Source organism: Stenella coeruleoalba (assembly GCF_951394435.1).
Source record: "Stenella coeruleoalba genome assembly, chromosome: 2".
In the NCBI taxonomy this organism is placed as follows: domain Eukaryota; kingdom Metazoa; phylum Chordata; class Mammalia; order Artiodactyla; family Delphinidae; genus Stenella; species Stenella coeruleoalba.
The window spans coordinates 93,114,499-93,126,991 of record NC_137147.1 but is presented as its reverse complement, the minus strand read 5'-3'; the positions used below and the strand labels follow the sequence as shown (position 1 = coordinate 93,126,991).

The 12,493-nt window shown below is 37.7% G+C and overlaps 1 protein-coding gene across 4 annotated transcripts in view; it reads right to left on the bottom strand.

Annotated features, from left to right (window-relative positions):
• Positions 1 to 12,493, bottom strand: part of AP4E1 (adaptor related protein complex 4 subunit epsilon 1) — a 94,600-nt gene that overhangs the window by 26,849 nt on the left and 55,258 nt on the right. For all 4 annotated transcript variants that reach the window (XM_079913738.1, XM_079913737.1, XM_079913740.1 and 1 more), the window contains 3 exons: positions 4,010 to 4,567; positions 2,690 to 2,880; positions 788 to 945 (listed from right to left, as the gene is read on the bottom strand). In XM_079913738.1, coding sequence (XP_079769864.1) covers positions 788 to 945; positions 2,690 to 2,880; positions 4,010 to 4,567 — 907 coding nt within the window. The remainder of the gene's footprint in view (positions 1 to 787; positions 946 to 2,689; positions 2,881 to 4,009; positions 4,568 to 12,493) is intronic.

Below are 12,493 nucleotides of genomic sequence, written 5' to 3'. Positions count from 1 at the left end.
CATTGCTGAATGTAAATGGTGCAGTTGCTGTGGAAAACAACACAACAGTTTCTCCAAAAATTAAATATAGAATTACCATATGACTCAGCAATTCTACTTCTGGGTATCTAACCAAAAGAACTGAAAGCAGGGACTCAAACACAGATTTATTTGTACACCCATGTTCAAAGCAGCGTTATTCACAATAGCCAAAAGGTGGAAGCACCCCCAGTGTCCGTCAAAAGATTAATGGATAAACAAATGTTGTATATTCGTAAAATGGAACAATATTCAGGCTTAAAAAGGAAGGAAATTTTGACACATAATATAGATGAACCTTGAAGACATTATGATAAGTGAAATAAGCCAGTCACAAAAGGACAAATATTGTATGATTCTGCTTAGATGAGGTAACTAGAGTAGTCAAATTCATAGAGACAGAAAATAGAATGGTGGTTGCGAAGGGCTGGAGAGGGAGGGGCAATGGGGAATTAGTGTTTAATGGGTACAGTTTTGGTTAGGAAAGAGGAAAAAGTTCTGGAGATGATGGTGGCAATGGCTGCACAACATGAATGTATTTAATGCCACTAATCTGTACATTTAAAAATGGTTAAAATGGTAAATTTCATTATGTATATTTTACCACAGAAAAATTCTTTAATAAAGTCTGAACAACACACTTATCTGAAAGATACTCATAACATGAAACACAGCTCTAAGAAATCTGACACTTCTAAGAGTTGATTTGCTATCTGATTGTAAGAAAGCCCCTATAAACACAAGATTGCCTTTTTAGAACACTACAAACCTATAATGTCAACAACATGAAGTCTTAGTTCCTGTTGCAGGGCCTTTAAGGTAGAAGGCAGAGCAGCTTGTGATTCTGACATCTTCACATTTTGTTTCACATCATTTGCGAAGGATAACCAGAGTTTACCAAAGTCTTCAGTCGAGATTTTTAATGGCCTGAAAATAATTTTTAAAATTAGATTTATGTCCATTAAGAATGAAACGATTCTAAACAGACAAATACATTTCAAATGACTCATGGGAATAAAAAAAATCACTGTAAATCTAAATCCCACAAAATCTATGTTTTTTAAACCAAATATGATTAGAATACTTACCATTATCCTCCAACCTGAAGAAAATCTGAAAGCAAATGTTATTAAAGAACAAATGTCTTTTCAATAAATCACCCAGTTCTCTCTTTTTCTGAGTATTAGTCATTACAGTAAAATTTCACCAAGTAATTTCATTAATCATTCAAATATAAAACTTTTCTTTCATGCATACTTTAGATTTGGGGATGAGATACTCTATCAAAGTCATGTACAAGAGTAAGAATACAAAGAGTTAGCACCTTAAGCAAACTGGACCAAGAGAAAGGATCTTAATAAATGTATTTTTTAAATGGTTCAGGTGATTGAAGATCAAATAGTTAACAATGGGGTATCTCTGAGAGGAATTACAGGAAATTTTTATATTCTACTTATATTTTTCTATAGCATTTAAATCTTTATAACTATGTATTGAATTTATAATTAGGAAAAATATTTTTTTAAGATACAGAGGATTTTATTAATAAGCACAGAAGAACCGTCTGTGTCATACTGTGCTTCCTCAGGTTACTAATGCTCACCATGGGACATACCTTCATAGTCACAGAATGTAAGTTTTTTTTTTTTTTTTTTTTTTGCGGTACGTGGGCCTCTCAGTGCTGTGACCTCTCCCGTTGCGGAGCACAGGCACCGAATGTGCAGGCTCAGCGGCCATGGCTCACGGGCCCAGCCGCTCCGCGGCATGTGGGATCTTCCCGGACCAGGGCACGAACCCGTGTCCCCTGCATTGGCAGGCGGACTCTCAACCACTGCGCCACCAGGGAAGCCCAATGTAAGTTTTTTGAAGGCTAGATTCTATCTTTTCAGCACCACAGGTATAAATAAATACTCTGACAGATTTATAAACATGTTCTTACTAAAAGACTTTAAAGAATGGGCAAAAATTACAGTAGTCTAACACAGGTAGATGTGTGAAGGTTAAAAAAATTTTTTACAGATATTCATTGGTATTCTGCATTCTTGGTTCAGGCAGGCTTCATTTTTAAAAATGTTTGAATACAGTATAATATATTCATAATACTAAATAAGAGCAGAAGGGTTAAAAGGTTGTTTTCAATTATTTGGGTAACTGCACAATGCTAGTAAAATACTAAATACTGTATGTCTAATAAAAGTTTAGTAACTTTGTTAAGCCATTTTCTTGCAGATCTCTAAAACTTTAATGAACAGACTTTACGAAAGAATTAATCAAATAAATGAAACACAAATGAAAAAAACTTTAAAAGCTTTTTAAAAAGTCAGGCAGAATCTTTGAAATTATTTCAGTTTAAACATTACTTTAATATTACTTTCTCTCGGAAGTTCTGCAAGATCACCAGCCAACTCGAACCTATATCAGGTCCCACACTATAATGGCCCATCATATCATTTACTTCCTGTTCATAGCACAATTCACAATTATACATGCATTTATGTGATTGTTCAATGTCTCCTCCCTAGACTGAACACTCCCTAAACGCAGAGGTATATGTAGTTTTGAGTTGTTACACTCCCTAGCACCTAGTACAGTGCTCTGTCCAGAGAAGAGGCCTAATAAATATTTGCTGAATGAAGGAATAACTTGAATTGATATTCTAAAAAATATTTACCTAATGAAATCTAATAGGGATAAGTTTACTGAAAATTCGAGCTGAACAGAATGAGTATCCATCACTTGATAATTTATAAAACCAGAAAGATTCCCTTCTGTAAAAGGTTTTTCCATCTGCACACTGTATTGAAAGTTTTTGGTGCTTTCTGCTTCTATTACAGGCAAGCAGCATCCAGGTTGCTCAGTGATCTGTAAATAAAAGTAATGTAAGTATTGAAGAAGGGATCAATACAGGCTATCATATGAATAACTATTTTCTATTTAATTGAAGTGGTACAAAAGCATACAATTGTGAGATGTTAATAACAAGCCACACCATGAAGATAACTGACAACTTCACCTGAGAAAAATTCACTAGCACAGACAATTAAGAAATAATAATACATAGGTCAGAATTATGTAACAAATGGTATTACAATGAAAATGTCTATATGGTTTAACAACAACAAAAAACAGATTAAACTCTAGTCATGTGTCTCTCAATACTAGCTAGTACCAGTTTTTTTTTTTAATTAATTTATTTTTTTTTTGGCTGCATCAGGTCTTAGCTGTGGCATGCAGGATCTTCATTGAGGTATGTGGGAAAGTTAAGGCATGCGGGATCTTTCACTGCGGCACGCAGGCTCTTCGCTGTGGTGCGTGGGCTTCTCTCTAGCTATGGTGCACAGGCTCCAGGGCGTGCGGGCTCTATAGTTCGCTGCATGCGGGCTCTTGTTGAGGCACATGAGCTCAGTAGTTGTGGTGCGCAGGTTTAGTTGCCCTGGGGCATGTGGGATCTTAGTTCCCTGACCAGGGATCGAACCTGTGTCCCTACATTGGAAGGTGGATTCTTTACCACTTGACCACCAGGGAAGTCCCTAGCACCAAATTTTTAAAGCTAGAAGAGTGCAAAAAAAAAAAAATCTTTCCCTCTCATTCTCCACCCTTACTCAAGCTCTGGTGGTAAAGCTCAGACAACTGAATTGGGTTTTGTTTTGTGTTTTTAAGTTCCACAGGTGATTCTAATGCACATCTACAGTCAGGAACTTCTGCCCAGGTCAGGCCCAGGTAGTATCCCATTCAATATATTCTAGCTCATAGAATAAATTGGGTCAGTTTTCTCAGTCTTCCCCAATACATCTTTATTATGTTTCCTTGTCTCTTTTGAATAAATTTTTCCTACTTAAAATAATAAAATAATCTGTCACACCTTTCACTGTTTTTGCTAAAGAGGAAAGAAGGGTGTGGGAGAAATTTACAAGCCATCAGATGAGTCAACAGCAGAAACACTAAGTAATGTTTCTTACACTAAGAAACATTAAGTAATTCATTGTCTTACCTTGAAATTTTCTGCAGGAGCAATTTCTAAGTTAGCACTTTTCAGTTCTGAAGCACTCTTATTAAAAACTGACCAGACCATCAACAAACACTCATCTTTCCAAATTTTGTAAGAAGACACTGATATGGTTTCATTATTACAGACCTCGATAAGATCTGAATGCATGTGTTCAGTAGTTTCTTCCAACAAAGAAACAGCTAAAGAGATTTCATTGGCAACTGAGGCTGCAGTGGACTGAGGAGGGTGAAAAACTTCCATGTTGTTATCAGCAAACAAAGAGGGTGTAGACAGCCTGCAATTTGAGATTTTCTCAACCAAGGGCAGTTCTGTGAGTGACTCAGAATCTAAAAGTTCTGAATTAAGAGAAAATTTCTTTACTTCTTTGTCTCCTCTATCCTGCAAATGATCCAAATAATAGTCTTCTTCATAAGCCACATTTGATGAAGAACTAAAGGAAGAACAGGTCATATTTTGAGCAGTGGTTGTTTGCCCGCTTTTGGTTTCCTTGACTTTTGATTTCCTTCTGAACTTGTGAGAAAGGGTATCTGCTTTTCCTAGCTGCAAAGATAAAACATAATAATAGAAAAAGAAACCATTCTACTAAGTCATGAGTTTTAAACTATTTTTTTATAATTTCAAATGAGCAATGTACTAACTTGCTAAGGTTCTACCTATAAAGCATAGATTAACAAAAATTCAGAGATGAATAAAATGTTAAGCCCTAAAATTCTGACAGCTACATAACTTTGAACTAGTAAGCTAAATCTATTTCTCACTAGAAACACATAAAATCAGAAAAAGAAATAATGTCAAAAAGTCAATCATGAACAATTCTAAAAACCTGTTAGACTTAAGAAAACTAGAGTACAGAACTGCACAAATTAAAAACAGTGAGAAAGCTAGCCATTTTTTGAGTTTCCAGAGTTGTCCTGTAGAAGCTAAGATACCCTCAAATACAGGGATGGGTCAAACTTTGGTTCAGTAATCTATAATAATCCTGTTTTCATGACCTGTGAGTCGATAAACAGGGAAGAAAAATCACCTCAAGAATCATCTAGTGTGGCTTACTGGAACACACGGCAGGAAAGAATTCTAAAAGTAACTAGGGATGTTTGGTACAGACTCAGGAGATGGGAACAGCAAACTTGTGATGCTTGCGCTAAGCCTCCCAAGGAAATGTCTGTGAATCCATCTAAGAAGAGTGATGGCTCAAGTGCCCCCTTGCCTCACAAAGTTCTATGTAGAATCAGTGCAGCAGACTGGGTCTACTTTAAGTTCATCCTCCTGGAGGCTTTAACACTGAGTGGCCATCTTTCACACGATTCTAGTTAACCAGAATTCTAGCTCTCTTCCAAGTCTCAGCAGCTAAGTTTGTCTCTTACCTTTCAATTCAGAAGCCAAAAAACAAGAACTAACATTATATTAACATAAAAATGAAAACAAGTTGGGGGACTTCCCTGGAAGTCCAGTGGTTAAGACTCCACACTCCAGGTTTGATCCCTGGTTGGGGAACTAAGATCCCACATACCGCAACTAAGCCCATGTGCCACAACTACTGAGCCCATGTGCTCTACAGCCTGTATAATGCAACTAGAGAGCCCACACGCCACAACTAGAAAAGACCCATTGCAGCCATAATTAATTAATTAATTAATTTTAAAAGTTGGGCGTTTCGGGGGGAGGAGGACTTCCATTTCCAGTAGCCATGGGACTCGAATTAGATGTACATTAGACAGCTCAATATTGTTCCTCAGGTCACTGATGCTCTGGGTTGTTTTTTGTTTTGTCTTTTCTTTCTCTCTGTGTTTGATTTTGGATAGTTTCTATTACTTTGTCTTCAAGTGTATTATCTTTACTTTTTAAAATATTTATTTATTTATTTATTTGGATGTGCTGCATCTTAGCTGTGGCACACGGGATCTTCGTTGCAGCATGTGGGATCTTTTAGTTGCAGCATGCAGGATCTTTAGTTGTGGCACACGGAATCTTTAGTTGTAGGATGTAGGACCTAGTTCCCTGACCAGGGATCAAACCCGGGCCCCCTGCATTGAGAGTGTGGAGTCCTAACCACTGGACCACCAGGGAAGTCCCCGATCTTTTCTTCTGCACTGTCTCATCTGCTGTTAGTTAGAATTAACACAAGCCAGAAGACACCAGACAGACATCTTTGTTAAATTATTTAAAGAAAAGAAACAGTCGGTTTCCGCAGAGCTGGAACTCCCAGCTCAGGGTCTCTTCCCTCCGCCGTCACGGAACTGCCCCGGAGTGAGAGGGGAGGGCGGCCTCACTGAGGCTACCGGCTCTGGAGGGGCCCCAGTGGCCAAAGCCGCAACAGTCATGGGGACAGCGGGCCGGCCATGTGGATGAAAGGCTCTTGGTGCTGCAGCCAGGAGTCACTGCTGTGCCTCTGAGGTGCGAGAGCCAACTTCAGGACACTGATCCACAAGAGACCTCCCAGCTCCACGTAATATCAAACGGCAAAATCTCCCAGAGATCTCCATCTCAACACCAACACCCAGCTTCACTCATTGACCAGCAAGCTATAGTGCTGGACACCCTATGCCAAACATCTAGCAAGACAGGAACACAACCCCACCTATTAGCAGAGAGGCTGCCGAAAATCATAATAAGGCCACAGACACCCCAAAACACACCACCAGACATGGACCTGCCCACCAGAAAGACAAGATCCAGCCTCATCCACCAGAACACAGGCACTAGTCCCCTCCACCAGGAAGCCTACACAACCCACTGAATCAACGTTAGCCACTGGGGACAGACACCAAAAACAACAGGAACTACGAACCTGCAGCCTGCAAAAAGGAGACCCCAAACACAGTAAGATAAGCAAAAGGAGAAGACAGAAAAACACACAGCAGATGAAGGAACAAGGTAAAAACCCACCAGACCTAACAAATGAAGAGGAAAAAGGCAGTCTACCTGAAAAAGAATTCAGAGTAATGATAGTAAAGATGATCCAAAATCTTGTAAATAGAAGAGAGAAAATGCAAGAAACCTTTAACAAAGACCTAGAAGAACTAAAGAGGAAACAAGCAACAATGAACAACACAATAAACGAAATTAAAAATACTCTAGAAGGGATCAATAGCAGAATAACTGAGGCAGAAGAACGGATAAGTGACCTGGAAGATAAAATAGTGGAAATAACTACTGCAGAGCAGAATAAAGAAAAAAGAATGAAAAGAACTGAGGACAGTCTCAGAGACCTCTGGGACAACATTACACGCACCAACATTCAAATTATAGGGGTCCCAGAAGAAGAAGAGAAAAAGAAAGGGACTGAGAAAATATTTGAAGAGATTATAGCTGAAAACTTCCCTAATATGGGAAAGGAAATAGTTAATCAAGTCCAGGAAGCACAGAGAGTCCCATACAGGATAAATCCAAGGAGAAACACGCCAAGACACATATTAATCAAACTGTCAAAAATTAAATACAAAGAAAACATATTAAAAGCAGCAAGGGAAAAACAACAAATAACACACAAGGGAATCCCCATACGGTTAACAGCTGATCTTTCAGCAGAAACTCTGCAAGCCAGAAGGGAGTGGCAGGACATATTCAAAGTGATGAAGGAGAAAAACCTACAACCAAGATTACTCTACCCAGCAAGGATCTCATTCAGATTTGATGGAGAAATTAAAACCTTTACAGACAAGCAAAAGCTGAGAGAGTTCAGCACCACCAAACCAGCTTTACAACAAATGCTAAAGGAACTTCTCTAGGCAAGAAACACAAGAAAAAGAAAAGACCTACAATAACAAACCCAAAACAATTAAGAAAATGGGAATAGGAACATACATATTGATGTTGATAATTACCTTAAATGTAAATGGACTAAATACTCCCACCAAAAGACACAGATTGGCTGAATGGATACAAAACCAAGACCCATATATATGCTGTCTACAAGAGACCCACTTCAGACCTAGGGACACATACAGACTGAAAGTGAGGGGATGGAAAAAGATATTCCATGCAAATGGAAATCAAAAGAAAGCTGGAGCAGCAACTCTCATATCAGACAAAATAGACTTTAAAGCAAAGACTATTACAAGAGAAAAAGAAGGACTATTACAAGAGAAAAAGAAGGACACTACATTACAAGAGAAAAAGAAGGACACTACACTACATTGATCAAGGGATCAATCCAAGAAGAAATAACAATTGTAAATATTTATGCACCCAACATAGGAGCACCTTAATACATAAGGCAAATACTAACAGCCATTAAAGGGGAAATCGACAGTAACACATTCATAGTAGGGGACTTTAACACCCCACTTTCAACAATGGACATATCATCCAAAATGACAATAAATAAGGAAACACAAGCTTTAAATGATACATTAAACAAGATGGACTTAATTGATATTTATAGGACATTCCATCCAAAATCACAGAATACACATTTTTCTCAAGTGCTCATGGAACATTCTCCAGGATAGATCATATCCTGGATCACAAATCAAGCCTTGGTAAATTTAAGAAAATTGAAATTGTATCAGGTATCTTTTCTGACCACAATGCTATGAGACTAGATATCAATTACAGGAAAAGATCTCTAAAAATTACAAACACATGGAGGCTAAACAATACACTACTTAATAACGAAGTGCTCACTGAAGAAATCAAGGAGGAAATTAAAAAATACCTAGAAACAAATGACAATGGAGACACGACGACCCAAAACCTATGGGATGCAGCAAAAGCAGTTCTAAGAGGGAACTTTATAGCAATACAATCCTACCTTAAGAAACAGAAAACATCTCGAATAAACAACCTAACCTTGCACCTAAAGCAATCAGAGAAAGAAGAACAAAAAAACCCCAAAGTTAGCAGAGGGAAGGAAATCATAATGATCATATCAAAAATAAATGAAGCAGAAATGAAGGAAACAATAGCAAAGATCAATAAAACTAAAAGCTGGTTCTTTGAGAAGATAAACAAAATTGATAAACCATTAGCCAGACTCATCAAGAAAAAAAGGGAGAAGACTCAAATCAATACAATTAGAAATGAAAAAGGAGAAGTAACAACTGACACTGCAGAAATACAAAGGATCATGAGAGATTACTACAAGCAACTCTATGTCAATAAAATGGACAACCTGGAAGAAATGGACAAATTCTTAGAAAAGCACAACCTGCCAAGACTGAATCACGAAGAAATAGAAAATATGAACAGACCAATCACAAGTAATGAAATTGAAACTGCGAGTAAAAATCTTCCAACAAGCAAAAGCCCAGGACCAGATGGCTTCACAGGCTAATTCTATCAAATATTTAGAGAAGAGCTAACACCCATCCTTCTAAAACTCTTCCAAAATATAGCAGAGGGAGGAACACTCCCAAACTCATTCTACAAGGCCACCATCACCCTGATACCAAAGGCAGACAAAGATGTCACAAAGAAAGAAAACTACAGGCCAATATCACTGATGAACATAGATGCAAAAATGCTCAACAAAATACTAGCAAACAGAATCCAACAGCACATTAAAAGGATCATACACCACAATCAAGTGGGGCTTATTTCAGGAAAGCAAGGATTCTTCAATATACACAAATCAATCAATGTGATACACCATATTAACAAATTGAAGGAGAAAAACCATATGATCATCTCAATAGATGCAGAGAAAGCTTTCAACAAAATTCAACACCCATTTATGATAAAAACCCTGCAGAAAGTAGGCATAGAGGGAACTTTCCTCCACATAATAAAGGCCATATATGACAAACCCACAGCCAACATCATCCTCAATGGTGAAAAACTGAAAAAATTCCCACTAAGATCAGGAACAAGACAAGGTTGCCCACTCTCACCACTCTTATTCAACATAGTTTTGGAAGTTTTAGCCACAGCAATCAGAGAAGAAAAGGAAATAAAAGGAATCCAAATCGGAAAAGAAGAAATAAAGCTGTCACTGTATGCAGATGACATGATACTATAATAGAGAATCCTGAAGATGCTACCAGAAAACTACTAGAAATAATCAATGAATTTGTAGCAGTAAAGTAGCAGTATACAAAATTAATGCACAGAAATCTCTTGCATTCCTATACACTAATGATGAAAAATCTGAAAGTGAAATTAAGAAAACACTCCCATTTACCATTGCAACAAAAAGAATAAAATATCTAGGAATAAACCTACCTAAGGAGACAAAAGACCTGTATGCAGAAAATTATAAGACACTGATGAAAGAAATTAAAGATGATACAAATAGATGGAGAGATATATCATGTTCTTGGATTAGAAGAATCAACATTGTGAAAATGACTGTACTATTCAAAGCAATCTACAGATTCAATGCAATCCTTATCAAACTACCATTGGCATTTTTCACAGAACTAGAACAAAAAATTTCAGTTTGTATGGAAACACAAAAGACCCTGAATAGCCAAAGCAATCTTGAGAATGAAAAACGGAGCTGGAGGAATCAGGCTCCCTGACTTCAGACTATACTACAAACCTACAGTAATCAAGACAGTATGGAACTGGCATAAAAACAGAAATACAGATCATGGAACAGGACAGAAAGCCCAGAGATAAACCCACACACATATGGTCATCTTATCTTTGATAAAGGAGGCAGGAATGTACAGTGGAGAAAGGACAGCCTCTTCAAGTGGTGCTGGGAAAACTGGACAGGTACATGTAATAGTATGAGATTAGAACACTCCCTAACACCATACACAAAATAAGCTCAAAATGGATTAAAGACCTAAATGTAAGGCCAGAAACTATCAAACTCTTAGAGGAAAACATAGGCAGAACACTCTATGACATAAATCACAGCAAGATGCTTTTTGACCCACCTCCTAGAGAAATGGAAGTAAAAACAAAAATAAACAAATGGAACCTAATGAAACTTAAAAGCTTTTGCACAGCAAAGGAAACCATAAACAAGACCAAAAGACAACCCTCAGAATGGGAGAAAATATTTGCAAACGAAGCAACTGACAAAGGATTAATCTCCAAAATTTGCAAGCAGCTCATGCAGCTCAATAACAAAAAAACAAACAACCCAATCCAAAAATGGGCAAAGACCTAAATAGACATTTCTCCAAAGAAGATATACAGATTGCCAACAAACACATGAAAGAATGCTCAACATCATTAATCATTAGAGAAATGCAAATCAAAACTACAATGAGGTATCATCTCACACCAGTCAAAATGGCCATCATCAAAAAATCTACAAACAATAAATGCTGGAGAGGGTGTGGAGAAAAGGGAACCCTCTTGCATTGCTGGTGGGAATGTGAATTGGTACAGCCATTATGGAGAACAGTTTGGAGGTTCCTTAAAAAACTACAAATAGAACTACCATATGACCGAGCAATCCCACTACTGGGCATATACCCTGAGAAAACCATCTTTCAAAAAGAGTCATGTACCAAAATGTTCACTGCAGCTCTATTTACAATAGCCAGGAGATGGAAGCAACCTAAGTGTCCATCATCGGACGAATGGATAAAGAAGATGTGGCACATATATACAATGGAATATTACTTAGCCATAAAAAGAAACGAAATTGAGTTATCTGTAGTGAGGTGGATGGACCTAGAGTCTGTTATACAGAGTGAGGTAAGTCAGAAAGAGAAAGACAAATACCATATGCTAACACATATATATGGAATCTAAGAAAAAAAATGTCATGAAGAACCTAAGGGTAAGACGGGAATACAGACACAGACCTACTAGAGGATGGACTTGAGGATATGGGGAGGGGGAAGGGTAAGCTGTGACAAAGTGAGAGAGTGGCATGGTCATATATACACTACCAAACGTAAAACAGACAGCTAGTGGAAAGCAGCCGCATAGCACAGGGAGATCAGCTCGGTGCTTTGTGACCACCTAGAGGGGTGGGATAGGGAGGGTGGGAGACGCAAGAGGGAAGAGATATGGGAACATATATATATGTATAACTGATTCACTTTGTTATAAAGCAGAAACTAACACACCATTGTAAAGCAATTATACTCCAATAAAGATGTTAAAAAAAAAAAAAAAAAAGAAACAGTCAACCTCAGGTTCACAGCCCAGAGAAAATACTTTTTTAAATGACGGTGAAATAAAACGCTAAGATGGGAAGAGAAAAAAAAAAACCTTAACCCCTACAGTGAACTATGTAAAAAAATTAACTGAAAATGGACCACAGACCTAAAAGCTAGTTAAAATGAAACACTCAATACAGCCTAGATCTATGTAACTGAGAACTTTAAACACTAGGAAAGTCAGAAGAGAATAGGATTGCTAGAGAAAAGCAGTCATGCAGAAGGACTTACAGATGAAGCATACCCAGTGCCAATCCTGTCTGCTTTGCCCGAGTGAGAGAGGAAAAGTTGGGGATGAGGGGTAAGAGAATACATGCTAATTTTATGTAATTATTGCTTCCCCTCCTTTCTGCAAGGTGCCATCTGAGTTATAGCTCCTCACAGAATTCATGATCCC